Source organism: Lolium rigidum, chromosome 7 (assembly GCF_022539505.1).
Source record: "Lolium rigidum isolate FL_2022 chromosome 7, APGP_CSIRO_Lrig_0.1, whole genome shotgun sequence".
NCBI classification, from domain to species: domain Eukaryota; kingdom Viridiplantae; phylum Streptophyta; class Magnoliopsida; order Poales; family Poaceae; genus Lolium; species Lolium rigidum.
Window position 1 is genome coordinate 9643782 of NC_061514.1, and position 19291 is coordinate 9663072.

The window sequence follows — 19291 nt, forward strand, 5'->3', positions numbered from 1 at the left end:
CCACTTCTCACATACACTTCTCCTCAACAAGACCTCTTCCACCAATAATAAAGATCAACCATTCAATTCAGAAGAACCATATATTGGACCAATATAAAAAGGTTGGTCGTCGTCCGTAGTGCTAAAATCGAATCCTACACACTTGAGAACATACGGTAAAATTCTTATTCGAGTGTTGTTATCAAACACAAATTCTAAAGGATTTTCTTCAACTATGGTGGTACTAGCTTATTGGTACCGCAGGGTAACCATTTGTGCATAGCTTCTTCACAATATTGAATGTCTCTCTTGTTTGTACTTACATGTTTAAATAAAAATTCTGCCTCATTACCTAGATTAGCTTGCTCACCTAAATCAATTAATAATAGTGTGTGATCCTGACAGAGACTAGGGGTTTTAGTCAATACTCGGTCTAGTCAATACCCTGACAGAGACTAGGGGGTTTCTGTTCCCACTCTAAGGTAGCTAGCACTCGATCTAGATTTTCGTAGGTTTGATTGTCTCATCGGTTGGGCCTCACGTGAATTGACGAAGAGAGAGAACTATTTTTTGTAGGTGCAAGTTCTCAATAGTAGCGTTAAAAATAATGACTGTCTCGTATTGTAATAATTTTTTTCTCGCGGAGCATTAAAAGAAAAATGCCCTTTGTAAGCGCCCATCATTGTATTGTGCTACTTCCTCCGTTTGAAAATGTAAGATGTTGAAGTACTTTTTTTGGTTCACCCTCTTTAGTTTATTTTAGTCTATTTTTAGTATGTAGGTTCACTCACTTTAGGTTATATCTAATCTACTTTATAAGTAGACTAAAACATCTTACATTTACAAACGGATGGAGTACATGACGTTAATGAACTGAAAATAACAAAACGAGCCACGGTGGACAAATACCGTAATACACACAGTAGCAAAACATAGAAGGGACGCTTAACCCAAACAAACCCTCGCCCCTATAGGCATCAACATTTAGAAATTTCTTATGGTGAAAGGATGTATATTTCGTTACATACGGTGAAACTACAATTGTTTGATCAAGACCCGCATGGTCGACGGCAAACAGTTTTGCGGTACCAAAGTCAGCGATTTTGGGATTCCACTCATCATCCACAAGAATATTTCCCGGCTTGAGGTCCCGGTGGATCACACTCTCGCCCGATCCTCCATGTAGGTACGCAACACCATGCGCGATCCCTTTTAGTAATTCTAGCCTTCTTGCCCAATTGAGTGAAGCACGAAGGTTTGTTGCACCTGTCAGTGCAAAATAAGTGTTTGTTACATGTGTACATCTGTTTAGGGTTTTGGTCACTGGTCCCGAAATCCGGTTACCTCCCACCCAAGTAAATGGTCATATTGAGCAAACAGTCTTGAGTTTTTTTTAGCGAGAGCTCGGTAAATGGTCATGCCAAGGAATCTGATATCAAATTTCGGTTTTGAAATTTAGAGCATGTTAAGACTTAGGAACCATTTTGTTGTTTGGAGGGTTAAGTACAAAAAAAAACTTAAGGGTCTAACACACTATATACTGACTAGATTGGAACACAGAGTTTTCTAGACGAGACATTTATTATGAATAAAAAATGATATTGTATTCCTGTAAGTAGTGAGTACCAAATATGTAGACGTTCAGGCTCTTGTTTTGCATGTATTCGTAGACGAGTATCCGCTCCCTGCTTTCACTGCAGTAAGCTAGGAGGCGAACAAGACTTCCATGCCGGAGCCCAGCCATCACTTCCACTTCCCTTGCGAAATCTTTATTGCCTTTTGTGGTTAGCGCCGACTGTTTAAGCCTCTTGACAGCAACTGTTCTTCCTTCCGGCAGCAGGCCCTGGTGATTTTGGAATCTGAGATATTATAAATTGAGCTTGCCAATGGTTGCTTTACTGTAGTATGTTAATGTCTCAGCCAATGAAATTTCTCCATGAAGGATATGGTCATCGTCCTCAGGTATTTCAAAGGGTACAAAATAACCTTTTAAACGACGAACTAACCTTGTAAACGACGCTAAATCCACCCTGGCCGATGATATTACCATTGGAGAAATTTTGAGTGACATCCCTAATAATATCTAGGCCAACTGAAGGAACCGCCATGGTAGGATTGTGAGGAATACCACCTTCAAAAGGAACTTGTGAATTTACGACATTGCATTTACCATGTATTTCTTTTTTTTCTCTTTCATGCAAAATAACAACGAAATTGAGCCATCAGAGCAGCAGAATTTACCAATGATTCGCCTTCTACTTCTCCACCAAATCAAAAAGACGACCAGAACAATCACCACAACAGAAGCTACAGGTGTGGCGACAAGTAGAGTAGGAAACCTTTTACGGTTATCTGTTATCTCAACCAAAGAAAAGGTTAGATTACAAGTCGCCTCAGTACGTATACTCAGAGTCATTCAAAATATTTGAGCAAATTCCGTTTTCAACATATTATTTGAGCTCTATAGCAAAGTTTACCTGGTTTAAAGAAATTTCTTCTCCATTTTACCACTTAGTTGTGTATTATCACACATTTATGCCATTTAACTATTGTTCCACATCCACATGGTATCTGAGTACATTTCAAATTATTGGAAAGTAATTTTTATGCAGGTGAAACCATGATATATTTAAACCGTAGGAGAGTTACTATCTTCTCGACAGAAGGACCAAGATAGCTAGTCGTTGGTAGTACACTCTAGTTGTGCATGGACATGGCTGACAAGATTATGGTCACGCAGTGGCGGAGCCAGAACGATAACCTTGTGTAGTCAGTTTAAAGGTGTGTAGTCAAATATATGTATTTATATTTTTTTTTGTAATTTTGTGCATAATTTCTACCTATGTAAGTAGAAAACTGTGTAGTCATATGACTACACAACCATAGTGTGACTCCGCCACTGTGGTCACGTGCATGTACTACCCGAATATCTCTGGTACCTGCAAGAAGCTACTTTATTTCTTAAAGAGATTATATGTATTATCTTCAATTTAATAAAATCACATCTAGATCACAAAATTTTGTAGAAGTAAAGATCTAGATTACATTATTTTTTCATGTTTTGAACCCCTTCAATTCAAAGTAATTGACATCTTTACCATATTATATATAACTTCACTTTTAATCCTTTATGGTTCCTAAGTGTCACAGATTTCACATTAGAACTTATACTTATTCTTAGGGTGCATTTTATGTGGTGGTGGGGGGGGGGGGGATGATTTAACTTACTAAAGATTTCAAGTTACCGTACAATCAAATTTGTTATGTCAATTTTTAAAGAAGAAAGTAGTCTAGTAGAAGGGATTTCATGTAGAAGACATTATTAGAATTATATTCATTTGAACCAAAAAGGAATCACATTAGTTAAATACTTGTATGTTTTATAAAAAAATGGAGAACAAATTTTCGAGTTCAGAAAAACCATTATATATATTTATTATAATTTATAACATAATAATCCATTGTAGGAAAATGATTTTGTATTTATTTTAGAAAGCATCATAAAGTTAGTTCAAGATGTATTATAATTGAATGTTTGGTAAAATTTTGATTATAGCTCTGCAAATTTGAGGAACAAGTATAAAAATAATAATTTGATGTGACAATGATTGATTTTACCCTAATAAGGGAATTAATTTTATTAGTTTTAAATAGTGAGTAAAGGTGGTAATTATGTACTCCCTCCGATCCGGAAAAAGAGTCGAAGCGGCCATTTTGCAAAAACAGCCTCGTGTTTTCTTTTTTCTTGACCCGCAGTTCAGCTTATCCTCTTTGTCTCTCACCAGCAACAACGGTTGGAAAAAAAAAGAACCAGAAATAAGGAGAGAAGGAGACGCACGCGACCCACCCATCTCCCTCGTTCCCACACAGCTTATCCTCATACTCTCTCTCTCTCTCGTACATCAACCCCACCAAGATCCCGATCCAATCCGCCCTGTCCCCGCCCTTACTCGTCGGCCGCTCAAGCCCTCCACCGTCGCCGGCAGACCCTCCTTCCCCGCGCATCTGTTCGTCCGTCGACGAATCTCTAGCGGCTCAGCTTCCAGCAACTACAACACGTCGACGAGGCGGGAGGCGGAACGGATCTGGCTGGGCCTCGCCGGCGTCGCGCGGTGTGAGCAGGACCTGGACCTGGACCCTGGACGCCCCTCGTCCCTCAACACGATGGTCTCCGCTCTCTCACCGACCGCCCCGATAATAAGCAGAGGATCCACATTTTTCTAATTTGAGAAGGGTTTATTTGTAAAATGCATTTGTATTAACAACCGGACACTTTTTCCGGATCGGAGGGAGTAAGAAAGATATTGGTACCAGATACTCAACCCAATTCCAAACATATGGCCCATAAATTTTGACGTAAGTTAAGATTTTACAATTTGATCTATTATATGGAGAAACATACCTGCGTCCAAAATATAAAATACTCGGTCTACTTTGAGAACTTTTTTTGTGCAAAACTTAGAGAACTTTAACTTAGGTAAAAAACTTATATTTTGTAACGTATATATGGAGTTTAATCAAGATTGTTTTGGGAGTTAAATATTGTAACTTATGTATTCTGTATACCTTGATTGTGGCCGGTGTCGTTGAAGCTGAAATATTATACTAGCTTGTCCAATATTGGCAAGTCTAGTAAATTTATTTGAAGCTAAAAGAAAATTGAAAAATCATGGCAAGACCAGAAGAGTTAGAGTACGTGGATCGTTAGAGGGATAACTTTTGGATTACATACCAAATTCGGATTTTGACAACCTGAGGTAGAGATTCTGCCCGCCGTCGACGAAACGAAGATCAAATATATCATCTTTCCAAATGACGCAGCCGGTACGATGGCCGCCTCCCCTGATGTCCACGGCGGCGTAGGCCAGGCACGAGCAGTCAGCGAAGCACCTGTCCCTGCACTCCTCCAGCTCGACTTCCATGTCCACCGACGCATTCTGCGTGTCCGGAAGCTTCACCCCTGGCACCACCTTAAAGCCGTCCGTGGTCTTCCCGCCGGCACAGTCCAGCGGCGCATCCCGTCGGCACCCACCCGCGCTATCCTTGACCTCTTGCGACGACGGCGTCGCATGCACAGGGCTGAACCCCTCTACGCAGCCGCAGAACGCCGAGGAAGCCGCGCCGGCGTCGCAGAGGCCGAACGGCCCGCATCTTGCGTACGTGTCGCAGGTGTCCCTCGGCCCCTTGCAGTAGGAGCGCCACTCCCCGGTGCCGACGTCCCACACCAGCCGCTCCGTCGCGCCGGTGTGGTTCACAACGACTCGGGTCAGAAACGCGTCGGGCGCGGCGGTGTACCCGAACGTCATCTCCGACGGGCTCGTTGTCACCCGCAGCGGATACTTGTCCGCGAACCACGACCTCTCCGGGACGCCGTTGAAGTTGAGCCCGTTCCACGGGCCCGTGCTGTACTTCTTGACGTCGCGGTGCCACACGACGAGCTCCGGCAGCCCTGCCATTTCCAGCGTGCGGCGGTAGTCCCCCGGAGACGGGTCGTCGGCTGAGCGCCACGCCGTGAGCTGCCAATCACCTCCGGTCCAGAGGTTCTTGCCCAACTTCATGCCGGGCAGCAAGGTGTCCGACGGGTGATCAAAGGACTGCCACAGGGAGGTGTCGCTGCTGCCGTTGCGCACGACCAGGTTGCCGGACTCGAGAAGCTGCACCACCGCGGCGGGGGCGGCCAGGAAGTTTGAAGACCACGCCCGGCGGCGGGAGCCGTCGAGCAGGACGAGTCTGTCGACGTCGTCGAAGATCAGAATCCCGGTCCTGTCGCCCAGCGGCTGGTCGCGGTTGGCCACCCAGTAGACGGTGTTGTTGGATACGGAGAACCATATGCCGAGGTACCTCTTGGTGGACACCCCGGGAGAGAAGAACCCGAGAGTGTAGGAGCCGCCGGCCGAGACGAGCGTCTCTCCGTCGGTGAGGTTCTGGCCCCTCTCGAGCTTGTCAGCGAAACCAGCGGCGGCGGTGGTTTGGACCGAGAGGAAGAAGCTGAGCAAGAGCAGCAGCAGGATGATGTGTTCCAGCAGTTGGCTGGTTGCCATCATGACGAACTCTCCTTTGCACAGCACAGAGATCACGGACCATGGATTTCACAGTGAATAAAACGGCCTCCTCAAAGGTTCGTCAAAGTACTACCATGGTTTTAAATAGCCGGCTATAGCCTTTCAGGAGACCTGCCGCTGCGGCTATGCTCTTTATAGGCTAAATGAGAAAAAATCACTAATAGCCCGCTATAGCCTAATTTAACCCCTGTTTAGCCTCTAATTTAGCCGCTAAACCTTATGTATTTTGCATTTATCTTCTTTTTTATTTTTTATTTCTTGTTTTCAGAATTTGCGTTCAGTATAATTAGATAAAACTTGTGAGTTGAATATCTAAATATTTGTTTGCCTTGAATAGTTAAATAAGTTGTATCACGAATCGTATTTGAGTCATAGTTTTCCTCTTCTTTTGGTAAGATATGATAAAAATATTTTAAAATTTTGAAAAAGGGCTAAATGGAATAGCCCGCTATAACCCGGGTATAGCCTTTTATAGCCTCTAAAAAAATTGCGGCTAAATGAGATAGCCCGCTATTTTAAACTATGAGTACTACTCGAGTTGTTATTTTGACGGTATTAATGTACTGAAGTTGTTAAGCAGGTTGGAGGACTGGGAAGGTAACATTCTATTTTGACATCCATTTAATTTGGTTTGGTAACAGTAGTAGCACGGACCCCGAGTTGAGACAGGCGATCGGCTCTAGGAAAACAGCCGCGTCCTAATCCCCCCTTCCCCTCCCGTGTCCCTCTCGTGTCGTCCCCGCGTGGCGACCGGGGGGAAACCCTAACCTCCGCCGCCGCCGGGCTTCTCCTCCCCTCCCCCCTCCCTCACCGCCGCCTGAGGGCGTGGCCGAGCAAAGCCCGGTCGGCGCCGGCAGCGGCGAGGCCCTCTCGTTCCCTTGCTCGCGAGGGTGAGCGCACCCTCTGGGCCAGGGTGTGGCGAGCCCGTCGGGTGCCACGGCGGCCGGCGCGCGGGCTTGACCCGCTGCCTCGACGCGCGGCGGTGTGGGGGTGGCGCATCCTGGAGGTCGACGGCGTCGGTTTCCCTGGATGGCGCGGGCCGTGGGCGGCGTGGGCCGTGGTCATCTGCCTTTGCAGTAGCGGGTGGAGGCGGCGCCGTGGTGGTAGGTGGTCGGCCGACCTCTGCGGAGGATGGAGGGGCGGCTCGATGGCGGGCTGGCTTGCTGGGAGGCCGGTGGCGAGATGCGCTGCCATGTTGTGCTTGCTACAGGCCGGATCTAGGCCAGGCGGGCCGGGATCTGCCGGCGGCGGCGCGACGGTGTCCTCTTGGCGGTGCTGGCCACGGAGAGGCGGCGATGGTGGCTCATTCTGGGGCGACGCGAGCTGGTGGGCGGCAGACGGGTGGTGATGAGATCCTTGCGTCGAGGTGCGATGGTGCGGGTTGCCGGACAAGAGGAAGGCGGCGGCGGCTACGGCGAGCTTGCGGGCTGGATCTGGGCCTAGAACTGGCCATTGCTTTACGGGCCTTGTTGGGCCCGAGCATTGCGGGCCTTTTTGCGGCTGCCTTTCCTGCGTCTAGCGGCTGGCGTACCCTACCACCTCTGCGTATGGACCTCGTGGGCTCCTATGCTACGGATTTCCGAGGGTTGGTGGTAGAGGGGTTCGGGAGAAATCCTTGCCGGTTAGTCCGACACCGATGCGGTGGCGCCTGCGGGTGTCGCCTTTCCTTCTTGGAGGGCATCGTGGATCCCCGGTACCACCTAACCCCGAGTACCGGGGGAAACCCTAGGTCCAGTTCGCTGGTCCGGGCAGCAGCGGCGTGTTGACGTCGTATTCCTTCCTGAAGGTGCTACCTTGGTACTTGGTGATCCGTGGTGCATGTAGCGTGGTGGAAAATTTCGGAGGGCGTCGACAGTTGCGAAGTGCCATCGCTTAGTCGATCTGCCATTAGCTTCCTTTGTATCTTCCCTTTCAGTTGGGCATGTTTCTGCTGTTGCCCCACATTTTCTCTTTGTTTCTGATCTTGTATGGTGTGGTTGCTTTATTTATAAAGCGGGGCGAAAGACTATTTCGAGGAACAGTAGTAGCACGGTACTTGAAAGAGTTGTTTTTTTTCCTTGGATGAAATTTGTCAAGAAGGTAGAGCACTTCAGTTCTATTAAACGAATATAAAATTTAGCAAAAAATTTCGGGAAGTTGCATTGTCAGCTGATTTCTTTTGTAGACGTGAGTGAGTGACGGAGGGGTGATTGAGCAATCATGGATTTAAGAAATAGGTACCGTAAAAACCAATACAGGTGGATCCAGTCACTGGATCAAAGTGAAAACCTTGACTGGATCAAAGTGGTTCCAGCCGCTATATTATGTCAGCGAAATGCAGAGCATGTCATCAAAAGCTACCACCACGACGATGCAGAGCATGCAGCTAGCGTCCTAGCGATGTACTAGTAGTTTTCAGAGCGGCACCTATGTAACTGATGATGAGATCTTGTCAGGTTTCGATTTGTCAAACCTGTGATCCCAGACCGGTTCAAGTGGGCTTGGAAGGATCACTTCTAAGCACAGAATGATCGCGATGTTTTTTTAAAAAAAAAAGAGGAAACACAGAATTTTGTTCTGTTTTTATTGCGGCTTTGGTTGAATCTTCTCCTTGATAGCAAGTATACAATTGCTTTATTGCTAGATTATTCCTGTTGTGATACATCATGGTTGTTGCAATCTTTATTTCTTTGATAGCAAGTATACAATTACTTTTTTTTTTTGCGAAAGAGATCACAAAGGGAGTTGACCCATGTTTTGATAGCCGGGAATTTGAGCCTGTTATTCATGGTTATCCATTGGTCAAACACAAGTTCATTTCTGTTAAAAAGAAACTAGCATACGGGCCCAGTTAGATTTCTATGGCATGTATATATCATTAGTGATATGGTAGGCAGTTAAGTACAGAAGCTACACCCCCGCAAAAAAAAAGTACAGAAGCTACATACACACGCACACGATCTTTAACGATTTTTGGGCTGTTGGACGAGCGTCTCAGCTCACCAACCTAGTTCAATCGGAGACCAACATGGACTTAAATCAGGCATTAGGACATCTCTCCTCAAAGATTCGAGGGGGACACATTTAGCCTTATAGATCGTTAATGGCTTCCTCCTTGGCGAATATGTTGTCAAATTGACACTATAGGCTCCCGGCCGCCCGCCGTCGATCCATTCCTCCCGCCCGCCTGCCGCCGACCTGTTCCTCCCGGCCTGCTCCACCCGACCCGCTCCTCCCAGCCTGCTCCTCGCACCCGATCGTCCCGGCCGCCGGCTACAGGTCATCTCCACTGTCTCCCGCTCATCGGCCACGCCCAGCTCCAGTGAAGATCAGGATCGTGGTCATCCAGTAAGCAGGGAGACGCCTGCAATTCGATCGGATCGAAGAACTGGAGTTCCGTGGCGCGTGATGGGGCCTGCGCGTGATGGGGCGGCTCGGTCGGATCCTGCGCGTGCCGCCGGCGCATCGGCTCCTCCCTCGCCGGCGCGGCCAACCGTTGGATCCAGATTCTGCTGCCTAGCGGAGGACGAGGATTCTGACGAGAAGTCGCGGGAGACGGCGGAGGAGGCGGCGTGGTCGGTGCTAGGGTTTGAACCAGCAGTGCAGCAGATCGGGCGGTTGCCGGAATTGTCCCTAGAGGCGGTGAGAGAAGACTTCTGGACAAAGATCGGATTCCCGACGTCTAAGTCCAGGGAATGGTCAAGGTCTGCGTCGCCGGAGGTACGTTTTTCGTCGTGCAGGTAGTCGGAGCGGGCAAGGTCTGCGTCGCCGCCGCCGAGGGAGAAGGTCAAGAGGTCAGTGATGAGGGCGGTGTCCTCGTCGCCGGTAGGCCTGCGGCTTTCCCGGATGCCGCGGATGAAGCCCTGGAGAGGCCCGCTTCCGCGTCGTCGAGTCACGCCGGCGCCTGTCTTTGGGGACTTCCTCGCTGCAGCTACGTCACGTCGGCCGGCGGCGATCGCGCCGGTGGATCCTTCGTTGGGGTCTGTTACCTCCGTGGTGCTTGGGGCGTCTCCGACGCTGAGTCGCGTGGTGGTGGAGGCGACGCCGGCAGCTTCGCCTTCGGTGACGGCCGAGGAGCCGGCGGTGCGGCCGTTGATCGCGGCGGGTCTCGAGCCGCGATTCAAACCGGCGGATGCGGCACTGGAGGCCTCCTATAGTGGGCCACAAAGTCGATGGGCCTGGTTCGGTCGGGCCGTGATGGCTGTGCAGAAGGCGCCTCGCTGCGTCCCTATCGACAACAGCATACGATCACGGGAGATCGACCAGGTCCCGTATCGTTCCAGAGTCATCTTCACCGCCGCCGCTCGCCCTTGCGTGGTGGTGGAGGCGACGCCGGTAGCTTCGCCTTCGGTGACGGCCGAGGAGCCGGCGGTGCGGCCGTTGATCGCGGCGGGTCTCGAGCCGCGATTCAAACCGGCGGATGCGACACTGGAGGCCTCCTCTAGTGGGCCGCAAAGTCGATGGGCCTGGTTCGGTCGGGCCGTGATGGCTGTGCAGAGGGCGCCTCGCTGCGTCCCTATCGACAACATGCAGCAGTCGGCCGTGGTGACCCCAGCGTCGGCTGCAGCTGACCACGGGCCTGCTGGCATTGGGGCCGATGCACCGGCCGGCTATGCAGCAGCCGGCCATGTCGCCACCTTCGTCGCAGCAGCCGACTTCGGAGGTCGATACGCAGCTGCACGGTGCGGCGGAGGACGCTACGCTACCGCGCCATCTGGATGCGGGGCAGCGGACCTTGAGGGTCTCGTCGTGTCCCGCGGACGGACCCGTTGAGCCTGTGATACCGCCTCCATGGGCGGAGGGGCAGGCTGATGGGACGAAGGGCGCTTCTTCTTCGACACCCTCTTCCCCCGCGAAGGGGGACTCGCCTGGGGCTGCTGTGATACAGGGGGCTACATCACCTTCTACCCCTGTATCGACGACCTCTTCTCCCTCACCGGCTTGGTCTCCACCGCCCTCGACTTCTCCATCGCCGGTATCCACCCTGCAGCAGCCGCCACCCACGGTCCCTCCTCCCGTTGTTCAACCGACGGTGAGGCGGAGTGGGAGGTACGCTCTTGCGGTGGATGGGGCGGGGCCGACGGATGAGGACGCCATGCAGAGAGCCATGCGACGTAAGGCTGAGAAGAACCTCGACACGGCAGGTACTAAGCAGCCATCCAAGTCGTTTAATTCGTTTTCAGATACTCGTATTTCTTCAAATTTGAGTAGCATAGGAGTTAATATGGGTAGTAGGTCTGATGAGATTTCAGTTTCGGCCAATGTGTTGAGACAGACGGAACTTGACCGTCTAACGGTTGTTCCGAATGTTTCCACTGGGCATGAAACAACGAGTAGTAGACGATGAGGAAGAGGATGACATCCTAGATGGTCAGCTTCTCTCGGCTATTATTGGTAATATTTCAGAAGTCGATTTAGAACACGTGGAGCTTAGTTCTGATCTACAAGCTTCGAACGTGGTTCTCGATCGTCGGCTGGAAAGAAATCTCGTAGATATAGCAAGAATACTAAATCTAAAATAGTTTCTCGATGAATGGCATGTTTCGGAATAGCAGAGGTCTTGGTGACTTGGCTAAACATTCCCACATTGCCGATGGTTGTAGAGATTATGATTTAGATTTCATTGCTATATCAGAAACGGGTAGGCGAAATTTCACACAAAGTTTTCTCGACCGACTGTCAGGCGGGATTAACTTTCAGTGGTTTTCTCGCCCGCCTCGTGGTAGGTCCGGTGGCATTTTACTTGGCGTCCGTATAGACACCATGACCTGTCTTAGCTAGTTCTGATGGAGAGTATCACATTAAGCTCGACATTCAGAATAAAGCAGACGGTTTCACGTGGAGTCTGGTTGCTGTGTATGGTGCCACCCAGGATGCTTTTAAGGCTGACTTTTTACGTGAGTTGGTAAATCTTACAAAAGATAATCCTTATCCGATTTTAATCGGAGGCGATTTTAATTTGTTGAGATTTCCTCACGAGAAAAGTAAAGGCCGTTTCGATGGACATTGGCCTTTCTTGTTCAATGCTGTCATTGATAGCCTTGATTTAAGAGAGGTGTTTATGTCCGGTCGACAGCTTACTTGGGCCAACAGCTTGCCCGAACCCACATACGAGAAACTAGATCGCGTGTTGATGGATACCGAATGGGAAAATAAATACCCTATGGTGTCAGTCCGTGCACTAGAACGTATTGAAAAACTGTCTGACCATGCTCCCATCCTCCTAACTACTGGGAATCCCCGTCCTGTTTGTAAACGGCCGTTCAAATTTGAACTTGGCTGGCTACATCGAGAGGGATTTCATAATATGGTTAAGAAGGTTTGGGAGAGACCGGTCGGGGGCAGCACTCCAATTTTGAGATGGAATAATAAGATGCGGACAATGCGCAAACATCTCTCCGGTTGGGCTGCCCATACGGCCGGTATCCTTAAAAAGAGAAAGCTCGCTTATCAAATGTAATTGATGAGCTTGAGGCTGTTGCGGAGGTTAGACCGTTGTCTACGCAAGAGATTGAACTTAAAAATCAATCAAATGCGCAGATGGCGAGTCTTCTTCGCGAGGAGGAACTCAAATGGTATCAACGTTCCAAAGCTCAATTCATTTTGGAAGGAGGTTCAAATACGCGATATTTCCATGGCTTAGCCAATGGGAGACATCGAAAAAAACGTATTCATTCTCTTATTCAAGATGAAGGGTTGATTGAAGGCCATGAGCAACTCAAATCTTACATTACTAATTATTATAAAGGTTCTGTTTGGTCCTCCGGAGGAAAGCACCTTCTCTCTTAATGAGGACTTAACGGACGATATACCCCAAGTTTCTATGGAAGAAAATGGTCTACTAACCGCACCTTATACCGAGGAAGAGGTTCGAAGGCAATTTTTCAAATGGAATGCAACAAAGCACCGGGTCCCGATGGTTTTCCAGCGGAATTTTATCAAACTTTCCGGGATACGATTAAATCGGACCTTCTAGATTTGTTCGATGACCTACACATTGGACAACTAGAATTATTTCGTCTAAATTTTGGTGAAGTAATCTTGTTACCGAAAGTTAATGAGGCGGAAAGGATTCAACAATATAGACCTATTTGCCTCTTAAATGTAAGTTTCAAGATTTTCACGAAAGTGGCCACCATTAGACTTAATACGGTTGCGGATCATGTTGTCCAGCCATCACAGACAGCCTTTATGCAAGGAAGGAACATCCTTGATGGAGTGGCGGTCTTGCATGAGACGGTACATGAGATGCATTCTAAGAAATTACATGGGGTTATTTTAAAACTAGATTTTGAAAAGGCGTATGATAAAGTTAAGTGGTCTTTCCTACAGCAGACACTCAGGATGAAAGGTTTTTCTCCAGAGTGGCGCGCTCTAATAAATGATTTTGTGTATGGAGGTAGTGTCGCAATCCGGGTTAATGATGACACCGACCACTATTTCCAAACACGAAAAGGGTTACGCCAAGGGGATCCGTTATCACCGATGTTGTTTAACATTGTAGCGGATATGCCGGCTATACTCATAGAGCGGGCCAAGGCTGATGGCCAGATTGAAGGAGTGATTCCACATCTGGTTGATGGTGGTTTATCTATACTTCAATATGCCGACGATACAATTCTGTTTATGGATCATGATCTTGAAAAAGCTCAAAATCTGAAATTAATTTTGGCGGCTTTTGAGCGAGTTGTCGGGATTGAAAATCAATTTCCATAAAAGCGAATTGTTCTGTTTCGGTGATGCCCAAAACGATACGGCTCTGTATACAGAGTTGTTTGGTTGCGGGCAAGGCCAATTTCCTATTCGTTATTTGGGTATTCCGATTCATTATCGGAGACTTACAATCGCGGAATGGAAATTAGTGGAAGAAAGATTACAAAAACGCCTTAGTAGTTGGAAAGGTAAATTGTTGTCCCTGGGAGGAAGATTGGTACTCATTAATTCGGTACTCACAAATATGGTACTGTATATGTTATCATTCTTCATCCTACCGAAAGGAATTCTGTATAAACTCGATTACTATCGATCCAGATTCTTTTGGCAAGGGGACAGCGAGAAAAGAAATATCGATCGGTTAAGTGGAGTATAGTTTGTAGTTCCAAAGATCAAGGAGGGCTTGGAGTTCATGACCTGGAGGTCAAGAATTCAGCTCTTACGGGTAAATGGCTGTTTAAGCTACTTGCGAGGATGGGACTTGGCAAACTATTCTTCGGAGAAAGTATATCGGTTCGAAGACATTATCCCAAGTGGTTTGGAAACCTGGGGATTCTCACTTACGGGCTGGTCTTATGGCGACAAAAAATGTATTCTTTCGCCATGGTACTTTCTCAATCGGGAATGGAGCACGAGATACGATTACGGGAAGATGCTTGGCTAGACAATGCACCCTTAAGTGAACGAGTATCCTGCTCTGTATAGGATTGCTCATCGCCAAGGTGATACCATTGCTACCGTAATGGCTACCTCACCTCCGAATGTGACGTTCGGACGGGTTTTACTTGGACAAAGACTTGTGGCATGGAATACCCTAATTCAACGGCTCGGAGATATTCATTTATCACCTCGAACCGGACGAATTTAGATGGAACCTTCATGTAGATGGTACCTTTTCCGTAAAATCTTTCTACAATGCGATTCTTCTTTCTGACTTACCAGTTGACAACAATAAGAAGATTTGGAAGATGAAGATACCATTAAAAATTAAAAAATTTGGATGGTATCTTCGTCGTGGGGTTATTCTCACCAAAGATAATCTTGTTAAGCGGAATTGGCATGGAAGTACACGGTGTGTTTTTTGTCATCAGGACGAAACAATCAAACACTTATTCTTCCAGTGCCAGTTCGCGAGATCTATATGGTCTGTCATCCAAGTAGCATCTACCTTGTATCCTCCGACTAGTGTCGCCAATGTCTTTGGCAATTGGCTTCATGGTATAGATTCAAGGTTTAAGTTGCTTCTTAGGGTGGGGGCACTAGCAGTTATCTGGGCGCTTTGGCTATGTAGAAATGACAAGATCTTTAATGACAAAAATTGTTCTTTGTTGCAGGTCATCTACAGATGTACAGGTATTCTCCGTTCATGGTTACCTCTACAGCGAGTGGAGAACCGACAACTATTTACGGAGGTCTGTACACGGTTAGAGGCTACGGCGAGGGATACTTTTTCCCTACATGGGTGGCAGCATAGTCTACGGATAGATGCCCCACCTACACTTTAGGCGTTATATGATTCATCGTTCCGATATATATCTCGCCTAGTTTTTATTATTTATCCTTTTGGACTTGAAACAACAAAACGGCTGTGTGCATCCTGGTTATGCAGAGGCTGGATGTAATTGCTTATTAAAGTAATAAAGCATCCTTTATCGAAAAAAGTAGAAAAATAGTTATAGGTAGAAACTTACTAATACCGCATCTGAAAGGCTTACGACGTTGCTATTACTTGTAACGTACGCACAAAAGATGCACGCCACTAGTAAGTGGAACCTAAAGGTCTGTTAGATAGCCCTTTAGGCTTATGGCCTTTTAGATAGCTTTTTTGTTGCTTCCCTCTAGCAACAGCCTTTTATATTATATAATTTTTTGAAAATTATAAATATACACAGTGGAGAAATCCACTGATTTGCCTTAAAAAATGATCTGCTCAGCTCCAAATACTAGTAGCGTGTCAAAACTAGGTATGCTACGTATAAATAGCAACGTGCCTTTTTTCAGCTATGCTCATGATTATATAAAAAAATAGTGGCATGCTATTAAAACGCATTCTACTAGTACTACCAGAACGCTACCAGTAACCATCTAAAAAAGAACGCTACCAGTGGCATAATAGGTGGGTACCAGGTTCCGCCACCAAGGTTTTGGGTGCGCCACCTGTAGTGTTTTTTTTGTACTTGTGTGAAATCGTCAACTTCACTCGAACACCTATGTATGTTGTACTTGGTTTCCCTTATACACCTATGGATGTATTACTGTTACTAGCGGAACTTTTCTTTCTTAGTTTTTTTTTATATTTTTTGTTGTGTGCATCCGTACTGCCATTAGCAGGGACGGAGCCAGGAAAATGACATAAGGGGGGCCAATAGTATGTAAAATTTCTTGGAGGGGGCCATATAGCTAAATTTAGGTGAAATTGCAGGTCAAATCAGCATATTAACAAGGTGGTTTTCAGAAAATTTTCTACCATGAGGGGGGCCATGGCCCCAGCCAGCCCCCTGCTGGCTCCGTCCCTGGCCATTAGGGTGTTGCGTTGTTGCAGAAACTGGGTGTAATTGGTATCTTTTGATATTAATATTCCCTTTATCGAAAAATGAGCCAATTGTTGAATCCTCATTTGCCCCAGCTGATCCTATCGCCTCATCTTGCTCATCTTTACCTCCACCTCTAATGATGCCCAGATGCACCTTAAACAGGTTATTTGTAATCATTGTTTCCCTCAAAAACATCTTCCTGTCCTTCTTGACTCACATGGTAGACTTATACATGTTCACATGGTATACATAACCTTTGCCATGGAAGATTCCTGCAAACCATCCACACATACCAAACATCATGGAGCACCAGTTTATCACCATATTGAGTCTTGAGTCTTGATCTTGATATATCTCCAATGACCATAATGCGCGGAAGCGCACTATCGCCTTGATAGACAACTCCAAAATCAGCAGGCGTGTAGTTTGAGAACCATTCCTTCTCAGACGTCACATCATAAGAGCTTCCTGAATCCAACACTCATACACTTACTAGAACAATTCATTTGCAAAGGCTAGAATTTCACCATGGAATTTGATGCAGATTTTACAGCTAGATTTGCAGCTCCATCAATCTTCTTCCACGTTATATCTATGTATGTTGGTTTCACAGGGTTTTTTCTCCACTATAAACCTTTTCTTTTTATTTTGTAAAAAAAAATTGATTACTTCTTTCCTTCCTTAACAAAAAAGAATCACAAATCTCTATTCTTTTTTGCAACTTAATACCAAAAATTATTTTTGTCTTACCTTCTTTCTTAGGGGTGGAATGAGGAGGTGGGATGAAGGACCGCCATCAACTCTAATTTAACTAGATGATACCCCGCGCGTTGCTGCGGAAATATTTGGGTATAATATTGTCAATAACTGGTTGATATAAAGTTAAAAATGAATAGAAAACATAAACAACCTACTATATGAAGTGTCCTTATACATACTTGAGAGAAAGAAAAATAGAGAGTTATCCATACTTGACATACAGACTTGAGAGAGAAAAGAGTTATCTAACAAAAATGCATTTTGTATTCAAATTGTGCATACAATTCTCATCACAATTTGTAGCTCTTGCCAATTAAAGCGGAAGAACTGAATAAGAAATCATTACAGTTTTGTTACATGCATTTTTCCACGTTCTACATCCACAATTAGCATTTCATGTTCGCTTCCCATCCGTATAGAGATTAAGAACTATATATATTTCTATTCTGAACATACCAATAATCCATCTACTCCAAAATGAATTATCCGTTTGTCTACTCTTGAATGAATCTGAAATGGCGAGTGGAAATGGATTAGTACATCTAGCAAACATCACCGAATAAAAACCAGAATAGAAGTACTAGAAGATAAAGAGAAGCATAAGAGGAATTTTCCAAGGGGATATCATTTTACAATCAAGGTAGATAGCAAATCGTTATAGTTTGGTTACTCGCATGGTATTTTCGTTACGCTTCCACAATTAACAGCTCATGTTCCATTCACAGCTATATAGCTAGAGATAAAACAAACTATTTCCTGAACATACCAATCCATCTAGAAAAATTTATTTGTTTCTTTACTCTGGAGACAATATGAAATGGCAAAGTTGAAATGGATTTGTTAATTGTGGAAGCAGAACGAAAATACCAAAAATGGAAAATGGTTTTTTCCTGCGATAAAATGGAAAACTTCCTACTGCAGCATCGTATGACATCTCAAGATGCACATGTATGCACAATATGGGTACATTATCTCAAACTATGCGACGATGCTAGCCATAACATTGGTTGTTTGGTGTGAAAGCCATGAAACATCGGACCTGATAGCTCATTTTTGAGAAGGTTTTTGAGATATTTGAAATATTACGTGTTTGATATTTTTCCAAGATAGATCTTATTTTTCTGAAAATTTTGATATATTATTTGTATTTTTCTGAGTTAGAATGATTTAGTTATGATTTTTGGAAGATTAATGTGGTAAAATAGAAAATAGCTATGCCGACGGCTTTGCCGTCGGCACAAGGCTGAAATATGTGCCGACGGCAGGCCTAACGCTGTTACCTCGCCGTCATGGAGGAGAGGTTGTGCCGACGGTCCAAACTGTGCCGACGGTTGCCGTCGGCACAGACCTTCCTGTGCCGACTGTTTTCCTATGCCGACGGCTTACTCGCGGCTACGGCCGGAACGGGTCCTGTGCCGACGGCCCCGATATTTTGCCGTCGGCACAGAATCTGACCGTCGGCACCTCGGCGCGTTCCCGTAGTGGTTCATCCAACCAACATCATCGACACAGACCAGAACAGAACTATTTGAAAAATATCCAAGGAAAAACAAAAGAAAATTGAGAGGCATCATATGATTGTCCCAAGCATCTCCTGAACACTTAGATTATTCCAATACATCATCCCGATACCGTACTGACCTGTTCTCCAAAAAGCAATCTGCATATTAAACTATAAGGAAATATCCCAATGGCTAGAGAAAGTGTTTCCTGTAATCCACGAACAAAATTAATTTCAGAGAGAGGGAGATAAGGACCTGGTAGTGGAGGCCCCAACGGAGCTGGGTGTGACCTCTGTAGCAATACTGTCACCTACAAGGCATAGATGTCTAGTGCCCCAGGCAGATGAGGTATATAATGGCTCGGTAGGCCATCAGTCATAAGTCGATGCGTTGGGAGTTATTAAATATAAGTGTGTTTTCATTAGCGGAATGGGTCGGTGAATTATTGCGGTAAACATGGAGATGCAGAAAAAGGAAAATCAGTATATATTAAGTTAATGGAGTACCTGATGACATGGCATGGCTGAATGAGATGAGGGCCAATAGAAACAATTGGGGTGATGTGGAGGGCTTGCATGTTGAGAGAAATCACTTAGTGGGTTGCTCTAATTTAGATACTAGATGATACCCCGCGCGTTGCGGCGGGCATAATGTAGAAACGACATGATGCAAAATCTGCATCAATAATTGGGTGAGGAAACAATTGACCTAAACTGTGGAGAGGATTTTGGTTACCAGTCAATGAAGATAGTAATTTTGAGAA

General features: G+C 46.1%; 1 protein-coding gene across 1 annotated transcript; it reads right to left on the bottom strand.

Moving 5' to 3' along the window:
• Nucleotides 1-345: 345 nt before the first annotated feature.
• Nucleotides 346-6023, bottom strand: LOC124670868 (receptor-like serine/threonine-protein kinase SD1-8). Its single transcript, XM_047207336.1, has 6 exons — nucleotides 4712-6023; nucleotides 2221-2331; nucleotides 1986-2110; nucleotides 1606-1822; nucleotides 1008-1245; nucleotides 346-349 (listed from the first exon to the last, which is right to left on the bottom strand). The coding sequence occupies exons 1-6, from the start codon at nucleotides 6021-6023 to the stop codon at nucleotides 346-348; spliced, it is 2007 nt and encodes a 668-aa protein (XP_047063292.1).
• Nucleotides 6024-19291: the final 13268 nt, after the last annotated feature.